Genomic DNA, 24,184 nt, shown 5'->3' with positions numbered 1-24,184 from the left:
CAAAAAAACCAACGAAAAAGCAAACGAAAACAAACCAAATCCAAACGCAAAACCAACCAAAAAACACAAATACAAACCCAAAGAAAAAAAACACAAACAAAAACGAAAAAAGAAAGAACAAAAACGAACCAAATCAAACCGCAACCACTAACGCAAACCCAACCTAAACACAAAGAAAACACTAACGCGAACATAAACGCAAAGTGCTCACAGTCTAGCCCGGGGCGGAATCGCCGGTTTTAGCTTAATAAACGACTATAGTACTCCAACTTATTCAGTCTTTTGCACTCACTTAAACGAACGCACCTGTTTCAATTTAATGAACAATTATAATACTCCAAGCTTATCCGTAAAATACCTACAACGTTTGCACTTGATCAATCCCCGCTAATTATGAAATTATTTTTTTTCCCAACACCAAAACAAAGTGATAAAAAGTAAATTCTTTTCCACTAATGCAATGGTTTTATAAAGGGAAGTAATTGTGTTTTCCTAATTTATCAAAGGGAAGTAAGTGCTATAGGACTAAATAAAGACATAATTAGAATTTTCGTAAAAGATGATATTTGTTTAAAACTTGTGTTTAATGAACATGCCGAAAATTATTACTTTCAGTTTGATAAATGAAAATTATTTCCCAAAACTTTCAATATTAATTTTTTAACTCATAAATTTATACCATAAAGACTTAAATCCATCGAAGTATGTCAACGACAAACTTATTACAAACATACAGAATTGAGCTTTAGGGCCTATATATTAGATACTTTACTATTTAAATAACTATAAAGAAAAGCGCGGGTCACTATGTTATTTACTAACATTTAGGAAGAGACCAACGCAGTGGAGTAACCAGGTCGGGTGTCACCCGGTACGTCACTTAATGGTGTCACCGACCCAGAGGCGTAGCGACCCTTTCCAGTGCCCGGGGACAAACTTTCGATTTGCACGCCACCCCCCCCCTCACCCTCAAACTATCGATTTGCACCCCCACCCCTCTCCACCCTTAACGGGATTTGTCAAATTTGCTCTTAAAACACTATTTAACGCTCGAAATAATCTCTTAATTAAGTGGAATTATCATTTTTCTCTATATATTTTGCTATTTTTTGCCTTTGTGTCACCCCCCCTAAATGGTGTCATCTGGTGCAGTCCGCACCCCCCCCCCCCCCTCGCTACACCACTGGACCCACGCTTTTCTATATAGGTATTTCAAATATTTCGTCTATAGCTCCCCCTCGTCAGTTAACTTAGTAAGAATTTCATTTTCATGAAGGTTGCAAATGAATCACAAATGAACCGTATTTAGTGAATTTATATGATTGTGTTAATATTAATATTAATATGATTGTTGTAATATTACTTTGTTTCTCCACTAAGCTACTACACGTTTTCTTCACGCATTCTTCATCTGATGACAGCTGAATCTGGCACTGGACAGATTTCTTGTTTACATAATTACTCACTCGCTGTTACAAAGTCCGCCATTCAAACATGGCTGACTGTTGCAGGGGTTTGTCCTCGTCTCACAGTGATTTCCCTCCCACCCTGCAGGACACCTGCACAGGTAGGTGTACTCTGTGGGGTGGGCGTAGCAGGTTCCTCCATTCAGGCAGGAGGTTGACAGGCAAGGGTTCTTCAACACAGAGCAGTTCTTTCCTGTGCGTACAAATTAAATAAGTGATTAACATTTACAACACGCACACCCCCCCCCCCCCCCCCCCCACACACATACTATATATATATATATATATATATATATATATATATATATATATATATATATATATATATATATATAAACTTTGTAAAATGGATCACCGTTGAAGAACTGCTTTGTCTGCAATTATTCACACAAAACAACTTAGATCAAGCACCCTTCATTCCCCCTTTCAATTATGGAACTATACTGATTCCAGCAAACGCACCTTTAAGCAGACCTTATCCATGCCCCTCAACCCCAAACTATTGATGTAGCGATAAAACTGAAGAAGACAAAATGCTATTTGTTTGCAATGAACAAATAGCGAAGAAAATCAATTAAAATAACACTTCACCTGTGTAGTTCTGTGGGCAGGTGCACATGTAGTCACCAGGTAGGTTAGTGCAGTTTCCCCTCAAACAGAACCCCAGGGTACACTCGTTTATGTCGTCACTACATGACGTGCCATTCCAGCCTACATATACGTCATTACGACATGAGAAAAAAAAATTCACCTTGTAATTTCATTTTCTCAATATGAGTTAATATAATTTGATAATTAAAATGACTAAATAAATACATTAATCTATATATAAATAGCTTAATGAATGTAAAAAATAACACTAAATGAATCAAAGAATGACTGTTTGGGTTTTATGTTTGCGATTATCTTTGTGTTTCCGTTGGCGTTATGTTTGCGTTTGCATTACTTAATGTGTTTGTGTTGCGATTATGTTTACGTTTATGTTTGTTTGCACTTATGTTCTTTTTATGTTTCCGTTTAATTTTGCGTTTACGTTTGCGTTTATGATTATACTAGGCATGCTGTCCAGCTTCGCTTAGGCTTTCGAAAACATTGAGAATTTGAATGCTTAATTAATTCGCCCATATAAGGTCAGTTTTGACCCCCTCATCGTAGACTTTTCGGCCAACCGGCCCCCGTGTTCTGTCGCCCCAAGGCAAGATCCTGCCAAATTTGAAGCGCCTGCGGCGCCGGGAAGTGCCCTATCGTGCACCCGACAACTTAGCTTTATAGATAATCTAGATCTAGAATCTCTAGATCTATATGATCTAGAATCTCTAGATCTATATGATCTAGAATCTCTAGATCTAGAATCCAAATAGATAAAATAATTTTTTTTAAGTTTAGGCCGAGAAAATCGTATTGTATACATTTCATAGCGTACATAGCTATAAATCATATTTGAATGAAATAGTTCATTTCTTTTTATTCTAAACTCAGAAGATGACGTCATCAGTTTCATGCTCTTTTTTTAGTGTAAACAATAAGCGACGTCATTGTTAAATGCGTTCTTGTCCCAAGTTTAAAGACTTTTCCGGTTGCATACATAATACTGTTTCTCTACATTCAAATACGCCTTTATTTTTTATTTTTCTTTTTTAATAAAATTGTGGTTATACATTTAAAACATCTAACATATTATTTTCAACAAAAGTCCGTATAAAGGTATCCATATATCGCTGCCGATTCTGACGTGATGTCCGGCGAAAATATTTTGCGGACAGACAGAGAGAGAGAGAGAGAGAGAGAGAGAGAGAGAGAGAGAGAGAGAGAGAGAGAGAGAGAGAGAGAGAGAGAGAGAGAGAGAGAGAGAGAGAGAAGAGCGCACATGGCCTTTTATATATTAGGATTAGTATTTACAGTTGCGTTTGTGTTTGTGTTTGCGTTTGTGTTTATATTTTCTCAAACGTCCATATTACATATAGAACTTTAATTGTTTAATAGTTTACAAATTCCCAAATCCCGAGGAGCGCAGGATATTTGCAGCTTAATTTGCACACAAGTAACGGCCCTTTACAGATTAGTATATATATATATATATATATATATATATATATATATATATATATATATATATATATATATATATATATATATATATATATCTAAGAGATTTGGAGAGGGGTCTAATGTAACTAATATATTGTTTATTTCCTTTTGTAAAAGGGTTCTGAAATCCGTTTAATAAACTTCAAATATTTGTTACACGAAAAGGAATAAACCAATGTTTCTAGTGCATTGATTGTATGGCATGTAGCCCCACACGCCCACCTTGCATGCAGATCTTCTTCCCTGTGCCGGCCTGACAGGTGTAGTGACCACTCGATGTGTTCTGGGGACTGCAGTTCACATTACACGAGGATGTGAAATAGCCCGGGTCACAGTAAAGGCGGATGTCAAAATCCATGCTGTAACAAAACGTTAGAGGTTTGTTGGTTGTTTCTTAAGGAGTAGTCTAAGTGGTGGTGGTGGTGGGAGTTCAGAGTTATGAACATGTTAAATTTTGGCGGAGCCAGGAGCTGCTTCGATTTTAACTTTGTATTAACGGAGACCTTGGCCCTTCTTTAACTACGCCCCGAACCTCTTTATATTAATTTTACCTAATGAATTATTAATTTAATTCACTTAGATATTGATTTTCAACACGGGGTTGACGTATCCTACCAGGATAATCCAGGATTAGGCTTGGGTAAACTTAGATTTCGTTAACGTCGATGCATGTTTAAAATTGAGAATAAACATGCAAGATATTGATGGCCTACTGAGTTATCACTGTTATTATTATCTGTAGCCAGCCTTAAGACTTACTAATATGTGCCGTCTCTTAAAACTTGTCTTGACCACTGAGCTTCGTTTCTCGAAGCGGCAACAGCAACCGGGATTGACGAATAAAAGACTACCATTAGGTCATCTGGGTTAGCTGGATCAGAGTCGTAAAGTTCCACCGCAATCATCACAGATAGCTCCTATTAAAATATTATACTGTCTTACTTCATTTTACCTTAGGTAGCGCTCTAAACGTTAGTTAGTAAAAAGTAGAAATGGGCACAAATCTATATAAAACAAATTATACATCTTTAAGTAAAACTTCGTAAATCATTAGCCAGATTATAACGATCCAAAAATTCTAATGTCGTCTAGTCTCAATTGCTTTATGAAATATATATTACAGAGAAGGTAGCTGTATTTATGATCCACGGGTTAGGAAGACCTCCAATGCTTGTCTGGTCCTTGAAGTAAATATAATTTGTGTCAACATAACTGGTACTTGTTAGTGTTTTTTCATAATTGCAGATGTAATCTTTGAAATACGTCCTGTGAGAAGGTTTATAAATAAATAAACATATATATATATATATATATATATATATATATATATATATATATATATATATATATATATATGCTCACGTTTTTGGGGTGTTCTTAGCTCAATTTTAATTTCAGATTAATTAACCGTTTTGCTTTTTTAAATTACCCGTCCCCGTCCCCCCTCGCCCCCTTTTCTCAATGGGGTAGACAAAACGAACACCTTGTCTAAAGAAATCCCAACATTCGTCCGGAATTTACAACCCGAGCTCCACTATACCACAATTTGTACTCCACTAATGAAGCTCGAACGGAACGGAACGTGTTGACTATTTAAACATCATTTGAAAAAATGCAAAAAAATATGCTTTAATGCAGTTATGCAATAAAAAAGAGGAAAATAAATGACTTACTTTAAATATATTATAATACTCTACTAATATAATAACTATAAAGAAAAGCTAACGCAATACTTTAACAGGATTTTGTTAGCATACTACCAATCGTAGTATAATGTTAAACGCGTGAGATGTTTTCTAGAACTGAGTTGTTTAGATGTGAACAAACCAGGCTCTACATTTCTCGGATCTAAGTTGTTGGGGCCCGAGTTTGTCCACATTGAGCCCAGATGTCCCAGGCCGTGCTGTATGGCGTGTGTCACCGTGTCCCTAATGTAGGGTGCTATTTAAAACTTACGTAGGCGCCGTAGTGCTCACAGGGGAGCCTTAGCAGCTCCGGGTCTTCCAACCTTCAGGGCGACGGCGGACGCGTCTGGTTCGAGTTAGCAGACGATAATAGTGTATTTTAGTGTATTACACCCTTTAAAAAGATCAAAGCTTTACGTTCTCTGAGTGTATCGCATTAGGAACATTGGGGTGGACCACGTGACTTACTGTGATGATTGTGGCCTGCCTAAACAGAAAGTGAACATAGGGTCACACGCACTACCGTAGTCAAGGTCGCAGTTGCTTGAATAACTCACAAACAAGACCTCGATCTGACCACTTCCTGCTGTTTCCTGTTGGAGTGCAGAACATATGTAGAGAAATAAGCACAATTTTCATTGGTGGCTATAATAGTCGGCTGTACCAAAACAAACATAGTTAGATAATATTTCCTGAAGTAATTTCATTAAAAAAATTTGCTTAAAATTTAAATCTCCATTTAATTCATTTATCAATGAGAGGTGACCACTTATGTAAGATATTAAGTAGTTTCGCTCCATTTTATCGCAAAAAGAGATGTGCTTGCATTGGATATCTACTGATAAAATGTAATAAATACTAAATTAATTTATAAAGGTTTAAAATACGTTTGTGAACACCATTTTTTCCCAAACAAACAATAATCTTTGTAGTTTTGGTAACCGTTTGTTTTAAATATATGAACAAGTTAAGCTTTAAAAAAAATTCAATGATCCACCAAGTTGTTTTTACAATTATTGTCTTCAGAATTTACCTTAGAGGCAACTAAATTGATATTAACATAGGTCTTTAACTTTGTACTGTATTTAGCGTTTAAATATAATTTTTGTCAGCTGGGATAAAATGTGAAATTACATTTACAAACAATCACAATTTTTTTCGAAATCTCCTGTACTGGAATATGCATGCATTTAAACTAAGAGAATACAGCTCTGCAAATGATGTTTGAAACAAATTGTTAATTTTATTTGTTTCATATTTTCTTTAAAAAAAGACTTTAGTAGAAAGCTACTTACGGGTACCAGGAAGAGCATCATCATCAGACTTGCAGCAGAGCACACGGCACTTTTGGTAACGTGAAGCATGGCGATGTTGTGGTTTTCTATTGTTATGTATGCTAAAATTATCGTATTCTATTAATATAAAGCATACAATAGTTGCGGTTTGGAAATGGGAAATGCTAAAATTGTAGTCTATAATCAAAAGAATACCAGAGTTGTTTTTTGGTAATGTAAATTATGCTAAAATTCAAAGATGGTAACGTATGGATACTATATTTAGTGTGGTACTTTGAGAACTTCCTACTAATCTACTCGTCAAAAAGTAATGTAAACCTGGAAATATCGCTATTATAAATGTCCCAATTGAAAAAAAAAGCAGTGCCGCTATCTTACGTCTGTTAGAGTCTGTCGCCCAAATGCAAATGCCGTCTTAAATTTAGTGCTGGGAATAAATATCTAGTTGATCAAAATTAACGCACCGTAGCCATCAGACCATGACCTCCCCACCCCCCACCCTCCACCAAGAAAATCAGACCATGACCTTACCATCCACCCCAACCCCCAGAATAAAGTATGAGTCATTCAGCTATAGCTTAGGACGTACAAATGAATGATTGATAATTCAAGTGAAAAATTTATGTGTGTGTGTGTGTATGGGGTAGGGGCTGGAGGTCATTAGCGATTTTTTAAAACAGCTATGCTCTGGCGTGGAAAAGTACCAACCAACACATACGCCAATTAGATGTTCCCAATCCCGAAATCATACTTTAGTTACCAAACTCAAGTAAGACGTCACCAACCCACACTCTAGTGAGACGTCACCAGCCCACACTCTAGTAAGACGTCAAAAAACCCACACTCCTGTAAGACGTCATCAACCCACACTCAAGTAAATCGTCACCAATCCACACTCGAGCAAAACGTCACCAACCCACACTTCTGTAAGACGTCATCAACCCACACTCAAGTAAAACGTCACCAACCCACACTCTAGTAAGACGTCACCAGCCCACACTCTAGTAAGACGTCACCAACCCAAACTCAAATAAGACGTCACCAACCCAAACTCAAGTAGGACGTCACCAACCCAAACTCAAATAAGACGTCACCAACCCACACTCCAGAAAGATTTCACCAACACAAACTCAAGTAAGACGTCACCTAATCTTTTTATTGTACTTGTTACCCCTTTAGGAATCTTGTCATTAACTTTTCAGTAGGTCAAGGTCGCAAGTAATTAACTAATTAATTAATTATTAATCAGCATTCAGAAACTGTAATTTTAAAAATTAAATTAAAAAACCCGTTTTGCATTTCCAAATGAATCGACGGTTTAAAACCCATGTAAGAATTTCAATTAAATTTGGCTGTTTGTATCATTGTATGACACTCGTGTGTTTGGCTAGCTGCCAAATCTGGACGTTTCATTATTTTTTTTCGAATTAAAAACATAAAGGAAGTTGTTTTTAATTTATTCTGGAGGTCGATATTTTGTGTGCCGAGTGAAAAAAAAAAAAAAGAATTGAAAGTTATCATTGAGTTAAATCAGATTCTGTTTTAAAATAGTATTTAATATTATTACGTTCTATAAATATAATTAAAAAGTTTAAACAAAACACAACCACAACACAACTACAACACAACTACAACACAACCACAACACAACCATAACACAACCACAACACAACCACAACACAACCACAGCAAAACCACAACACAACCACAACACAACACAACCGCAACACAACCACAACACAACCACAACACAACCATAACACAACCATAACACAACCACAACACAATCACAGCACAACCACAACACAACACAACCACAATACAACCACAACACAACCACAACAACAACCACAACCACAACACAACCACAACACAACCACAACACAACCACAACACAACCACAACACAACCTCAACACAACCACACACAACCACAACCACAACACTACCACAACACAACCGCAACACAACCACAGCATTAGAATCACCACCGAACAACACGCTTTCCTAGGCGTTGTTGTGTTTGTGTTGTGTTTTTGTTTGTTTTGCTCTGTTCCCAAGCTGGTACATTTTACAAAGATTCAAAGTGGCGGAGCACGGGTATGCAGCTAGTATATATATACATATATACATATATACATACATATATATATATATATATATATATATATATATATATATATATATATATATATATATATATATATATATATATATATATATATATATATATATATATATATATATATATATATATATATATATATAAATAAATAAATAAATAAATAAATAAATATATATATATATATATATATATATATATATATATATATATATATATATATATATATATATATATATATATATATATATATATATATATATATATATATATATATATATATATATATATATATATACATATATATATATATATAAATTTATATCTTCGATATGTTTTTTAATACGCACATTTGTTAAAATACTTCGTTTCATTAGATTTTTGAAATTATGTAACATATGTTGATGTTGTTACACTTGTTTCAATTGCAAATAAAAGCATGCAATAAAAAAAAATTTTTTTTAGAAAATTTTATAGGTCCCTCCAGGCTGGTACGACCTCGACAATTTCTAAAATGTACAAATTTGTTCACAATGGAAATCTGCTAATACCAAGCATAGGTTACTATGTTATGCGTCTCCTTGCGTATTTTCATCAGGAAGGGCCTAAATGTTGAAAAACTACAGCATTAGATTTCTTGCTAAAATTTTTTGGGCCAAATTATTTATAAAAATTTAAACTTTTGGCATCATATATTCACTTTCTTTTATGTTCTGTTTTTATAGCTCCTTGCTTATAACTACTATGGAAAAAAAAATTAAGTGTGTATATATAATATTTTTTTTTGGCAATTTTTTTCGTCAATTTTCCATTGTCTGGGTGATATTGCCCTCTTAATTAAATGTTGTAAAACAAGTATAATCAGTTGAGATATTTTTTTATGAGACATGTTTAGGCTAATTAGAAACAATTAGGCGTGCATTAGATGTAGAGTAGTGTCAGAAGAAATCAATTAGAGAGACTTCACAAAACTCCCATATACAAATGTCGATATTTAATGTGCATTGGAAATAATGAGATTAAATGTTAAAAAAATGTATAATGAATTTAAAAAATGTTACAGAGATACTATATGGTTTAGTACATGAAAATATATCATTGATTTAGTCTGTAAAAGATTAACTAAATTATAAAAGTTGTTGAATGTATTTAAAACTATTTGATTTAATAATACAAAAATCAGAATCTACTCAGTAACATTAATATTTTTTTAATGCATCAGTTTAACTTACTGGTGGGGAATTCAATTCATGGTTACATTTTATTGTAAGTAATACATGGCTGTTCATTAACAAAACTTGTATGATTTATATTCTTATATTCAAAGGTTTTTTAAAAAAAAATGTCAATTATGTTATTGATATGTATATATGTTTTTAAAATATAAAACTACATTACAAAGATACAAATATAAATAGCAAATTTTCAGATAGAACAACAACACCCCAGTGAAACGTATTATCATATTATGTACACATTGTAAATGTGAAAAGTTTTTGTGGAACAAATTGTTTGTCATTTGTAAGCGTGGAGAGGCAAGAAATTTCAGTGAGTCAAAGCGTTAGCAGCATCTCTATCAGGGAGTAGCATAGGCAAGATGTGGGGGTGTTAGGGCGCTTATCGCATTCTTTCTTCTGTACCCTCAAAATGTCTATGGGAAAACTTTTTGAATGCTCTGCTTCCATTATTTCCCCTCACAAAATTCTACAAATGCCACAGATACCAAGAGCTAATGAAGTGGTTGAAGAAAACAATTTTTCTGGTTCTTTGAAGATCTTGTTTTCTTGACCTGTTTTAAAAGCTTTGTCGTTTTTAGCTGAAAAATATTTATAAAAACGTATAAACATGTTATATTATTTTTTAATGAACAGACAACTAAAACATTGAAGCTAATTTTATTTGATTTACATAATGAAGAGAAAAATTGATACATCTATACTAATAGTTTCGCTATCTGTGTATGTATCTATCTATCTATTTATCTATCTGACAAGAACGCTATCGAGAAAACACAAGTAAAATAAAAACTTTCATAGTAAAACGAAAACGAAACATGACGTCACATTGAGTATATAGTAGAAAATAGTATCAAGCCGGAGAGTGCACACAGTAATATGACGTCATTGATTTTCGAGAAATCATTGAATTAAAAAGACAATGTTGTCTAATCTTTTTCCCAACCTAAGACAGGTACCCATCTTAGCTGGGTGGACTCAGTGACGTCCTAAAGTCATAAGAACGAACCTGGATCCAAACACGATACGTTCGAGCTAGCAGCCAAACGCTCTACCAAACGCTTCTACCATTGGAATTACGTCAAATAGAAAAAAGTGTGTTATTTCTTTGTTAGAAATGTATTATAAAGCCTAATATTAAATCAACTAATTTAAAGTCATGTGTACCGTTGTATTAATTTAATCAGTATGACAATGTAGAGGTAAAATAATTAAAATCAGTGTACACACGTCACTATATTTTATACCCCAACCAACCCTATTTAGCACAATATACCATGCTGATTGAAAACACATCACACTGTATCATTTTTAGTTTTACCTAACAGAGAGAAAAACTCACGTATTTTTAGCTTTGATGCCCTCGCTGCCTATGTCGGCACTTAACTGTGCTCCACACGATTCCACGAGAAAAATTTCTGGTCTAGACGCTGAATCATTCTGCACAACACAAAAAAACAACAACACATTGTTAATTAATTAACAAAGAACATTGTTAATTAATTATATCATTGAATTTGAGGTTAACATTTAAATCCGGTGAATATCCAGTTGGATGACATTAATGCAGTGGTTCTTAACCTGGGTTCGATCGAACCCTAAGGGTTCGGTAAGTCAGTGTCAGGGGTTCGGGGGAGGTCAAGACACACACCCGACTCTTGTGATTCACGATCGGGTTTTCTCAGTGCGGACGATAGAACTATTATAAAGGGTTTATTGGATACGCTTATGAAAATGTTCGGTACATTCAAAATGGTTAGAACCACTGCTTTAGTGTTTATGTATTGTAACTAACTTTGTTCCGTTTCTTGTAATTTTCGTTTAATCGTATCTTCAAACACAATGTATTGGTACTTAGGTAGTTTGTTATGTATATGATACTTTTTTTTATTAATCATTACTGAATAACTGAATAAATAGTACATAGATAGGCTTGGTTTCTTTGTATGTTGCCATTTTCGTATAATAGATAAATGTAACGGACATTATTTTTTCTTTTTTTGTGTGCCTCAGACATGTAATTAATTAATTAACAGCATTAGTTTGTCTTGCCATATTCGCTTTAGTATTATAATTTTCAAAATCTGCTTGTGGGTCTGATACATATTTTAAAATAGCGACAATTCTTTCTGACAAGTAATTTCATTAATTGAAAATCGTATACTTATACATAATGCAAATGTTACGTCCAGGTTAGTTTCAGATAAACAAGCCCTCGTCCTACCCACTATCCACTAACCGCTGCCCTCCCACAATCGTTCACTAGCCCTTTTATACCCGCATTCGACCTTGGGATAACAATACATAAACACACCGGGGTTACTACACAGGAGGGTGAACTCAACTCACACACGCACTCTCCCCTAAGTTCGAGACTATTCTAACCTATTTTAATCTGACTTCACAATGATCCGTAACAGCAAACCACCTAGTTTCAGTTATCTTTTAAATATGAAAATCTCTAAGTATTAATTTATTTTTATCTTTAAATTGTGTTTGTCTGGAATAATATTTTTTTTCTCTCATACTGACTGATTTACTCAACGCGAGCAAAAAAAAAAACCCCACATTACAAGCAGGTTTACTTTATAATTATACAATTAAAAGCGTTGTAACATTCATAATTTTTTTCTAGTCCGTTCAGTTTTAGTGTTTTATTCGTTTTGTTTTAAAGACTTCATTTTTATTAAACTTTAATTTTCTTTTATGATCAGTTACATCAACATATAGATCTAGAATCTAGATCTATATATATATTTTTTTTTCTCTCTTTTTTTCTTTTTTTTTCGCCTCAGACACGTAATTTATAGCGTCAGTTGTGTGTTCGCTTTAGTATTACAGTTTTCATCATCGGCTTGTGAGGACTGATACAGATTTACAATAGCAGGGGTCGCCAACCTTTTGAGACGGAAGAGCCAAAAGTAACAATTTACAAAATTGTCCAGGTTTTAAAGAGCCACAAACATTTTTATTTCAATGTTTGGTATTTGATTAGGATTAGGTAAATAAGTTTATTTTTTTAATTTAAAATAAATAGCTATAAATATGAAATAATATTTATTCATATAAAAACATACAAATGTTTCGCACAAAACATATTAAATTATTTTAGCTAGCTCTGCTATGATAAACTTAGTTATCAAATAATATAATTATAGGACTATCCCAATCCACTTTTGAAGCTCTTAACTTTTTTTTTTCTTTACTGACATCACCGGCTCAGGATGTGTCTCCCATTAGACAGGCTGGCCTCAAAACGGCAAACTCCGACTAACTTGCTTGAATATCGGTTTGATTACCGTGAATCGGTCGCTTCTGTCCTTTGGTTCTCACCAGGCTTATCTTCCACCCCACATAGCCTAAGGGTAAACTCGTACCCCACAGTCCAGTACTTAGCTCAACCGTAGGAAGCTAACAACTAAAAAACTACGTCACTCATGTCATAATAACGATTACTGACAGATAGGGAAATGCATCCTGAATAAAATAACATTCCCCACTTAAAGATATTCGAAAAAGTCGGCACTCGGGAAGTGGCAAGCATTGTACGGGTGTAGGGCTGGGCTTGGTGCCCAAGCTGCTGTCAGCTGTCCGAATACTCTCTACTCCCACTTATTCTCATTGTTCGCTGATTAGTAGTCTTATAATGTTGAAAGTTGTGTTTCTTTACAGTACATAATTTGTTATGGGTTTTGAAAATAAAATGATACAATAATATCTAATATTTGTGCATGAAACACGAGAGCCGCCACTTGACATCAAAAGAGCCGCATGCGGCTCGCGAGCCGCAGGTTGCCGTAGTTACCAATATATTGGAACAGAAGTAATTACCGTAATTGAGATTTTTGCTTTGTGTTTTAAATGTTGGTTCCACTATAATACATATTTAAAACAGATCAAATAAACTCACCCGAACAAACTGCTTAGATCTGTGAACATTTTAAAATTTTTAAATAAACAAAATAAAATATTTGATGACAGGCGTTCTACTCAAATAAAAACTGTATATACAATTATTTAAAAAAAATACATATTTATTACACTTACCTCCCTTTGATGATATGTACAAGGGAAACCACCAGGACAACAACAATAAGTCCACCACCTGCAGCTATAGCAGCAATTGCCCATGTTGGTAAAACCATTGGCTTCTTAAGTGAGGGTAGACAACACATTTAAGAATTAATTAGAGGAATCTAAACCTATTTTTATTTAAAACAATAATTAGTTCTATGTACCGTGGGTTCTTGCTGGTTTGGCACTGAGGAGCTGTTGTCTGTAAGATAAACGAAAAAAAAACCCATATATATATATATATATATATATATATATATATATATATATATATATATATATATATATATATATATATATATATATATATCTACTAGCGTACCCGACCACCGCGCGTTTCCGCGGGACACCAAAATCGACTTATTTTTATAAACCGTATAAAGAGAAAAGTAATCGCACCCTCCCGTGGCGCCGCCCTGCGAAATTAAAAATGAATTTTTTACAGAACCCCTCCCTTGAGTTTTATAATGAACTCCCCAAAGTCTTATGGCTATCGGATGAACGATGCCAAACCAAAATCGACTTTTATTTTATATACCGAATATAGAAAAAAAACAAATCGCGTCGTGTCGGGGCACCACCCCCGCGAATTTGAAATATTTTTTTTTCGCAGAAACCTCCCCATGAATATTCTCAACAACTTCCTTAAATTTCATGGCGATCGTGTGAACGGTATAACGGCAATTCACTTTTATTATTTTTATATACCGTATATTGAGAAAAATCGCACCCTTCCGTGGTGCCGCCCTTGCAAAATTAAAAATGATTTTTTTTTTACAGAACCCTTCCCTAGAGTGTTATAATGAACTCCCCAAAGTCTCATGGCTATCGGATGAACAGTGTGAAATCAAAATAGACTTTTATTTTTATATACCGTATATAGAGAAAAACAAATCGCGCCCTGCCGGGGCGCCACCCCTGCGAATTTGAATCTTTTTTTCTTCGCAGAAACCTCCCCATGTCCGGGAAAAATCGGGAAATGGGTCCAAACTGACCAGTCGTATTTCCCTATATAATCTTTGTATTTTATGGGGAAAACAGAGGGTCATTTCAAAACGAATTTAAGGGCACTTACCCTATTTACATCTGGCTAAGTTTTGGCATGCTTATAGGTAAATGGCTTGGCCGTAGGGCAGACCTATCGGTTTTACTCAAAGCCCTCGACGAGGGCTAAAAAGTGACCGCCAGTGAAATTTTCTTTATATGAGCTCTATTACGAAAAAAAATTTCCTCCGACGACCCCCCTTGATATTTTGTGAGGTGGTAGGAGAACGCCTTGGGGTGTCACAAAAAACTCGCCATGTCCGGGAAAAATCGGGAAATGTGTCAAAATTGAACAGTCGTATTTCCCTATATAATCTTTGTATTTTATGGGGAAAACAGGGTAATTTCTACACAAATTTTATGGCACTAACTCTTTGCATAACTGGCTAATTTTTTGCATACACCTCTATAGATGACTGTGCCGTATGGAAAAACTGTTGGTCAGCATAAAAATGGTCAGCTAAAAATGACTGCGATTGAAATTCTCATTATACGAGATTTGGTCATTTGGTCTATGAACAGGGGCGGTAACTTTTTAATGTAACAATTTTTTAATATTTTGTATACTCTTTTTAAGAAAAAACAAAAATCATAATGTATAGCATTGTTGTAAATGGATATTTTTGTTATAAATTAAGTTTTGTATTGTATTGAAATTGTAAAATTAATTGCAAAAGTAATTTAATATTATATTTGATTAATAATTTTTATGAAAGCCCTTTCAGTTCTAATAACCTTGCGAGTAATAAGTTTGCGAATATTCCATCAATTTATGGGCACAATAAAAGTACCCCACTGTATAAATTTAGGCCCTAAGCATTTAACATAACAGCCAATCACCTATTAATTAATAATTCAATGTCTCAACCTTTTTGAAAACCTAAGCGAAGCTAGGCAGTATGCCTAGTATATATATATATATATATATATATATATATATATATATATATATATATATATATATATATATATATATATATATATATATATATATATATATATAAAGCAATGTATGTGTGTGTGTGTGTGTGTGTGTGTGTGTCCTTTATGCATTACTACACCTCTCATCACATCGCCGTGAAACTTTGGGAAGCTGTTGAGAATATTCCTGGGGAGGTTTCTGTGAAAAAAAAAATTCAAATTCGCAGGGGTGGCGCCCCGGCAGGGCGCGATTTGTTTTTTTTTCTATATACGGTATATTAAAAAAAAAGTCGATTTTGGTTTGGCATCGTTCATCCGATAGCCATGAGACTTTGGGGAGTTCATTATACCACTCTAGGGAAGGGTTCTGTAAAAAATAATTTTTAATTTCGCGAGGGCGGCGCCAAGGGAGGGTCCGATATTTCTGTATTTACGGTATATAAAAATAATAAAAGTGAATTGCAGTGACACCGTTTATCCGATAGGCATGAAACTTTGGGGAGTTCATTATAAAACTCTAGGGAAGGGTTCTGTAAAAAATATTTTTCATTTCGCAAGGGCGGCGCCACGGGAGGGTGCGATTTTTCTCTATATACGGTTTATAAAAATAAGTCGATTTTGGTGTGACACCGTTATCCGATAGCCATGAGACTTTTGGGGAGTTGATTAGAAAAATTCAGGGAAGGGTTCTGTAAAAAAAAAAAAAATCCTTTTTTAATTTCGCAAGGGCGGCGCCACGGGCGGCTGCGATTTTTCTCTATATTTCGGTTTCACACCGTTCATCCGTGTACCATGAAACTTTGGGGAGATGATTAGATCACTCAATGGTAGGGTTCTGCAAAAAAAATATTGTTTAATATTGCAAGGGCGGCGCCCCCCCCCTGCAGGGGGGGGGGAGCGATTTATTTTCTCTTTACACGGTATATAAAAAATAAAACTCGGATGCGGTTCATCCGAGTGCCATGAAACTTTAGGGAGTAGATGAGAATACTCCCGAGAATATTACTGCGAAAAAGAAAACTAAAGTTTCTTACGGGCGGCGCCATATAGGGTACAACTTTCGTCAATACATGGTTTGGCGCCCAGAGTTTTAGAGCGACTAAGTTGGCACTTGGAACCGGTTAATCGAGCGTCCTGCATAGCGAGTAAGGGGTACTACTATATTCAGCGGTAAAACTACAACAGGCTTCTAAGAATAACTTTGTAACGAGAGGAAATCCTTCTGTACAGTTTCGTCACCTTGCGAAAGATGAAAAAATAACTTTTTGAATATGAGGAGCCTACTGTAGAGTTTTTTTGACTTTGCGAATGATGCAATAAGCATCTATTATTAGACGATCCAGTCAGAAATTGAGATCGAGCATCTAATAATAGACCATTAGTAACGCTAGCATATTACATCAGTCACACTGATATTTAAAACACGTCAAATAATTTTTTTACGTGTTAAAGAAAAAAAATCCTGTTCATTTGTGTCACTTTAGCGAATGACGAAATCTGCATCATTGTTTACAGGATGCTATTTGGCACGCTGGGTTATCCTATGAGCACGATGGCGCCTGTTAGTTTTAAGGAGCCAGGGGCCGTACGCTGCGCCTATGGGTAGTGTAATCGGGGGGTGGGGGGGGGGCTCCTGAGAGCGCCCCTCTACGTCCCTGACACATGGGTGGTCACCGAAGTGTGTTCTACCTCATTATTTCGGTGAGTGATTAATGTACACTCAAGGTTTTCACGCGGTAGTGTAGGAAAACCCGTGTCCCGATAATTATTATCCAAGCGCAGGCATTGTTTACATTTAAATAACATAGTTTTAGAAAAGAAAAACACGCCTCTAAGAACATATGATTGGTAATGCATTGGTGATATCCATCTAATATATTTCGTCAGACTTTCTTCTATCCCCGCGGCAAAGCGCGGGGGGCGGGTACGCTAGTATATATATATATATATATATATATATATATATATATATATATATATATATATATATATATATATATATATATATATATATATATATATATATATATATATATATATATATACATGAGCTCCTCCTTGTTGTTTTTTTAAACGTCGATTTATTTCAAATGAAAAAAGTTTGTTTCCCCCATGAAATCCGATTAGGAGAAATACTTGCCTATGTTTATTCCCACTGTAGACGTACTGTAGCTGCCATTTGTTGTGGGTGTGACTGTCTGATTAAGCACGTGTTCACAGCTAGCGCCACCATGTTGCCCCACACACGTGCAGGTAAAATTATCTCCGTTAACTGAGCTGATTGAGGAAAAATATTTTATACTTGAGAAACAGGAAGCGTAAAATTTTTTCATAAAAAACGTTTTAATAACAAGATTATATGTACTAATGCACACAAAAGGAGAAAAATATATAATAATACTCGACTATTTAAATAACTATAAAGAAAAGCGCCAGAGGCGTAGCAACCCTTCCCTGCGCCCGGGGAGACAAACTTTCGATTTGCCAACCCCCCTCCACCCTCAACGGGATTTGTCACACTATTTAACACTCGAATTAAGTGACTTATTTAAGTGGAATTATCATTTTTTTTTCTGTATATATTTTGCTTTTTTTGCCTTATGGCCCCCCCCCCCCCCGCTGAATGGTGTCACCCGGCACCCCCCGCCCTACCCCTCGCTACGCCACTGGACCCATGCTTTTCTATATAGGTATTTCAAATATTTTATCGACAGTTAACAAAGTGAGAATTTCATTTTCATGAAGGTTGCAAATGAATAACAAATGAACCGTATTTAGTGAATTTACATGAGTGCGTTAATACTACTTTTTTCTCCACTAGCCTGCTATACGTTTTCTTCATGCATTCTTAATATGAAGACAGCTGAATCCGGCACTGGACGGATTTCTTGTTTACATAATAAAACAACTCACTCGCCCAAAATATATTAATACAAATCCAACTCATTTGTTTGATTCGTATACTTCCAAGTTTCTAGTTTTTAATTGACCAAACTCACTCGCTGTTACAAAGTCCGCCATTCAAACATGGCTGACTGTTGCAGGGATTTGTCCTCGTCTCACAGTGATTTCCCTCCCACCCTGCAGGACACCTGCACCGGTAGGTGTACTCTGTGGGGTGAGCGTAGCAGGTTCCTCCATTCAGGCAGGAAGTTGACAGGCATGGGTTCTTCAACACAGAGCAGTTCTTTCCTGTGCGTACAAATTAAGTAAGCGAATAAAATTTCCAACAATTATTATATACGAGCCGACCCGCGGTGTATCATACGCCGCTATTTAGTTGTTTTTTCGACTTTTCAGTAATTCATAATTTGTGAATTCGACAGTACCAATGCTGCCACTGAAAATAATTGCTTTAAAACACTAAACCCCCATTCCCCCCCCCCCCCCCCCCGTGAAAGCAGCCTCCTCTTAGATACCTCCTCTAAGTTTAAAATAGTTTAAAACTGAATTATCTGCCCCTAATAGCCGTCACCAAACTAAACATTTAGCGTGAACTACAACTCACCTGACCATGTGAGGGGGGGGGGGGGGGGGGGGGGTGGGGGGGGTGGGGGGTGGGGGGTGGGGGGTGGTAGCGATAGAGAGGAAGAGAGGGGACTGCAAGGCGCGCGCTTGCAGCTTGTTTTCTAACGGCTCTCAGAAGAGAATTATATATATATATATATATATATATATATATATATATATATATATATATATATATATATATATATATATATATATATATATATATATATATATATATATATATATATATACGTGCGGCGTCAATTCGGCCAATGACGAAACGGCCCCGTCAAAACGACCCCGACAAAACGACCCCGTCAAAACGACCCCGTCAAATCGGCCCCGTCAAAAGGGCCAGCGACATATGGACCCCGTCATATAGGCTCCCGACAAATAGGCTCCCGTCATTTAGGCTACCGACAAATAGGCTCCCGTTATATAGGCTCCCGACAAAAGGGCTCCAGTCAATAAGGCTCCTGACAAATAGGCTCCCGTCATTTTGGCTCCCGACATATAGTCTCCCGTCATTTAGTTTTTTCCATAAAACGGCCCCGTCATTACGACTCCCGACAAATAGGCTCCCGCCATTTAGTTTCTCCACAAAACGGCCCCCGTCATTACGACTCCCGACAAATAGGCTAGCGTCATTTTGGCTCCCGACAAAAAGGCTCCTGTCAATTTGGCTCCAGACAAAAGGACCACTGACACAGTGGCGTAGCTGCCGTAAAGCTAGCGTAAGCAAGGCATGGGGGCCCAAGGCACATAGGGGCCCTTTTCCCTCATAAAAAATTAAAACTTTTACAATGGAATTGTAATATTTGTTACATTTAAATAATTTTAAAAAAGAAAAAGGTTAAAAGTTCCAAAAAGCCCCCCCCCCCCCCCCCCCACCGTTTCGGCAGTGGGATTCAGTGTTTGTGGGTCAAACAGAGCCCAATCGTTATAATAACACTACAGGCTATATCACTTTGTCGTGCAAGACATTGAGAGAATCAGCCTATAAATAAACTTTTTAGCAGTAGTAGGCAAGCATAATAATATAGTATAAATACAAAATCAGGACATATAAAATACAAAATGTTGCCTTCAGAATATTTATATATTAAAAAATATCCATCGTAAGTAGAAGTTGATATCTTCGTTTAACTCCTCTGTAGCCTAACGCAGAGGCGTAGCGAAGGCGAGGCGGGGGGTGCGGACCGCAACGGGTGACACCATTTAGAGGGGGTGACACCAAAGGCAAAAAATTGTAAAATTTATAGAATGAAATGCCATTTTCCAGATCCATTAGTTAAAGTTAAATAGTCTTCTAAGTACAAATCGAAAATTATATCAAGAGGGGGGGGGGGTGTGACACCACGACGTAAACGTAAACTATAAAGAAAACAATGCTACATCCAACTGTATTATAAACAGACTGTAGATAAACATCGTTACTATTAAGTCAGCAGTGATTAAAGCTTAAACACGTACGTGTACCAGTATGTGGCATATATATAAATTTTAGGCCTATGTAGGCCGACACACACACACACACACACACACACACACACACACACATATATATATATATATATATATATATATATATATATATATATATATATATATATATATATATATATATATATATATATATATATATGCTTTGTTTCCTGGGAGGGGGTGACAATACGAGGTGCCGCACCGGGTGAGACCCGACCTAGCGACGCCACTGGCCTAACGGCTGACGAAGGGGCCCACTGATAATTTTTGCATAGGTGCCCAAAAATCCTAGCTACGCCACTGCACTGACAATACCGTTTCTGTAGAGACTAAGTCTCCCGGCAAAGCGGTCTCATTGAATATGACATCTGCCAGTGGGACCCCTTCATCAATATTTTTTAGAGTTAGCTTATCCAACACTCTTATGTAATACAACGTATGCATCTCTTGTTCGGCAGGCCTTATTTTTATATTAGTTTATCTATTATAAAATATAGTATGTTTTAATTTAAAGGTCATCTATCTATGACATCCATAATTGAGTCGGTTATAGGCTGTTCCAACTCATTGTGTGGGGAGAAGGGTCCACGCTGTACCTTCCTAACTGCAATATGCTTGTACAGGGGCGTAGCGAGGGGGGGGGGGGGGGCGGGGGGTGCGGACCGCACCGGGTGACACCATTTAGGGGGGTGACACCAAGGCAAAAAATAGCAAAATATATAGAGAAAAAGTTGAGGGGGTGGGGGTGCAAATCGAAAGTTTGGGGGGGGGGGGGGTGCAAATCGAAAACTTGAAAGTTTGTCCCCGGGAAGGGTCGCAACACCTCTGGGGGGGGGGGGGGGGTGACACCATTAAGTGCCGCACCGGGTGACACCCGACCTCGCTACGCCACTGTGCTTGTAGGTTATCAAAACAAAATGCTGTTATGTTAACATTATGTATATCATACATTTACACTTCTGTGCTCGCTTTTAAGCAACAGGTCTTTTCTGTTGTAAATTAAACATTATCAAAACTTTAGAATTGGTGGAATTTAGCTGTTAAGGGCTCGATTTGTTTGTGAATTAATGTTGGTTCATGAAAAAATAATTTCATTCGGGCATTAAAAAGAGGTTATGGTGGTATTGGAGGTAGGACACAATGGTTACTTTTATGCCTATAGTGGTCATATCATTCATTTTTCTGGAGCCAATATGTCGGGAGTCATTTTGTCAAAAGCCAATATGTCGGGAGCCCAATTGCCGGGAGCCAATATGTCGGGAGCCCATTTGTCGGTAGCCAAAATGTCGTGAGCCCATTTGCCGGGAGCCCATTTGTCTTGAGCCCTTATGTCGGGAGCCAATATGACGGGAGCCGCTTTGTCGGGAGCCAATATGTCCTGAGCCTATTTGTCAGGGGTTAATATGTCGGGAGTCCATTTGTCGGGAGCCTAAATATCGGGAGCCCATTTGTCGGGAGCCTATATGTCGCAAGTCAATATGACGGGAGCCCATTTGACGGGAGCCAATAAGTCGGGGCCCTTTTGACGGGGCTATTTTGACGGGGTCGGTTTGTCGGGAGTCGATTTGACGGGGTCGTATTAACGGGGCCGTTTTGATGGGGCCGATTTGTCCCGGGCCGTTTTGACAGGGCACCATATATATATATATATATATATATATATATATATATATATATATATATATATATATATATATATATATATATATATATATATATAAAACTTTGTAACATGGATCACCATTAAAGAACTGCTTTGTCTACAATTATTCAAATACTGATTCCAGCAAACGCCCCTTTAAGCAGACCCTGACCACGCCCCTCAACCCCAAACTATTGATGTAAAGAAGACAAACTATTATTTGTTTGCAATGAACAAATAGCGAAGAAAATCAATTAAAATAACACTTCACCTGTGTAGTTTTGTGGGCAGGTGCACATGTAGTCACCAGGTAGATTAGTGCAGTTTCCCCTCAAACAGAACCCCAGGGTACACTCGTTTATATCGTCACTACACGACGTGCCATTCCAGCCTACACATAAGTCATTACGACAAGAGAAAAAAATTCTCCTTGTAATTTTATTTGTTCATTAAAAAAAAAACCAATATGAGTTAATGTAATTTGATAATTATAATGACTATGTAAATACGTTAATCTATATATACATAACTTAATGTTTGTAAAAATAACAATGAATCAAAGAATGACTGTTCGCGTTTATGTTTGCGTTTATGTTTGCGTTTGCATTACTTTTTGCGTTTGTGTTGCGATTATGTTTGCGTGTATATTTATGTTTGCATTTATGTCCTTCTTTATGTTTCCGTTTAATTTTGCGTTTATGTGTGCGCTTATGTTTGCGTTTATGTTCGTATTTATGATTTCGTTTGTGTTTGCGTTTGTGTTTATATGTTCTCAAACGTTATATGGCATGTAACCCCACACGCCCACCTTGCATGCAGATCTTCTTCCCTGTGCCGGTCTGACAGGTGTAGTGACCACTCGATGTGTTCTGGGGACTGCAGTTCACGTTACACAAGGATGTGAAATAGCCCGGGTCACAGTAAAGGCGGATGTCAAAATCCATGCTGTAACAAAAAGTTAGAGGTTTGTTGGTTGTTTCTTAAGGAGTAGTCTAAGTTGTGGTGGTGAGACGTGTAGAGTTCAGAGTTATGTAAAAGTCATATTTTGGTGGAGCTGGGGGCTGTGTACAGGTTACATTTTGGTTGTTGGGAGCTTTGCACAGGTCATATTTTTGTGGAAATGTGTACATGACGTATTTTGTTGGAGCTTGGAGCTGTATACAGGTCATATTTTGGTGACGTTCTGAGCTATTTACCAAATGAATTACTAATTTAATTCTCTTAGAAATAGATTTCTAACACAGAGATGACGTATCCCACAAGGATAATCCAGGATTAGGCTTGGGTAAACTTAGATTTCGTTAACGTCGATGCATGTTTAAAATTGAGAATAAACATACAAGATATTGATGGCCTACTTAGTTATCACTATTATTATTATCTGTAGCCAGCCTTAAGACTTACTAATATGTGCCGTCTCTTAAAACTTGTCTTGACCACTGAGCTTCGTTTCTCGAAGCGGCAACAGCTACCGGGAATGACGAATAAAAGACTACCATTAAGTCATCTGCGTTAGCTGGATCAGAGTCGTAAATTTCCACCGCAATCATCACAGAAAGCTCCTTTTAAAATATCAAACCGTCTTATTTCGTTTTACCTTAACAAGACATGTAGCGCT

At 36.4% G+C, this 24,184-nt stretch overlaps 2 protein-coding genes across 2 annotated transcripts in view; both read right to left on the bottom strand.

The window, feature by feature from the left end:
- Positions 1–1,466: 1,466 nt before the first annotated feature.
- On the bottom strand, positions 1,467–6,617 carry LOC131949950 (delta-like protein C; the record flags this gene model as incomplete). The annotated part of the gene is made up of 7 exons (XM_059311914.1): positions 6,535–6,617; positions 5,708–5,832; positions 4,676–4,820; positions 4,314–4,471; positions 3,777–3,913; positions 2,058–2,177; positions 1,467–1,659 (listed from the first exon to the last, which is right to left on the bottom strand). Coding segments are annotated over exons 1-7 (947 nt in total), but the record flags the coding sequence as incomplete, so codon positions are not given.
- Positions 6,618–9,662: 3,045 nt separating this feature from the next.
- The window catches only part of LOC131949952 (delta-like protein 4), a 16,971-nt gene continuing 2,449 nt past the window's right edge, over positions 9,663–24,184 (bottom strand). Inside the window, exons 5-14 of the mRNA XM_059311918.1 lie at positions 23,971–24,128; positions 23,375–23,511; positions 22,838–22,957; positions 18,929–19,121; positions 18,070–18,206; positions 14,129–14,166; positions 13,938–14,041; positions 13,801–13,819; positions 11,233–11,330; positions 9,663–10,471 (exon numbers count right to left, since the gene is read on the bottom strand). Of these exons, the coding sequence (XP_059167901.1) occupies positions 10,468–10,471; positions 11,233–11,330; positions 13,801–13,819; positions 13,938–14,041; positions 14,129–14,166; positions 18,070–18,206; positions 18,929–19,121; positions 22,838–22,957; positions 23,375–23,511; positions 23,971–24,128 (1,008 nt within the window). The 3' untranslated portion in view covers positions 9,663–10,467. The remainder of the gene's footprint in view (positions 10,472–11,232; positions 11,331–13,800; positions 13,820–13,937; positions 14,042–14,128; positions 14,167–18,069; positions 18,207–18,928; positions 19,122–22,837; positions 22,958–23,374; positions 23,512–23,970; positions 24,129–24,184) is intronic.

This window comes from Physella acuta, unplaced genomic scaffold (assembly GCF_028476545.2).
Source record: "Physella acuta isolate Inbredline_101_S28 unplaced genomic scaffold, ASM2847654v3 ptg000721l, whole genome shotgun sequence".
NCBI classification, from domain to species: domain Eukaryota; kingdom Metazoa; phylum Mollusca; class Gastropoda; family Physidae; genus Physella; species Physella acuta.
Note: the sequence above shows the minus strand (reverse complement) of the source record. Positions and strands in the feature narration are given on the sequence as shown.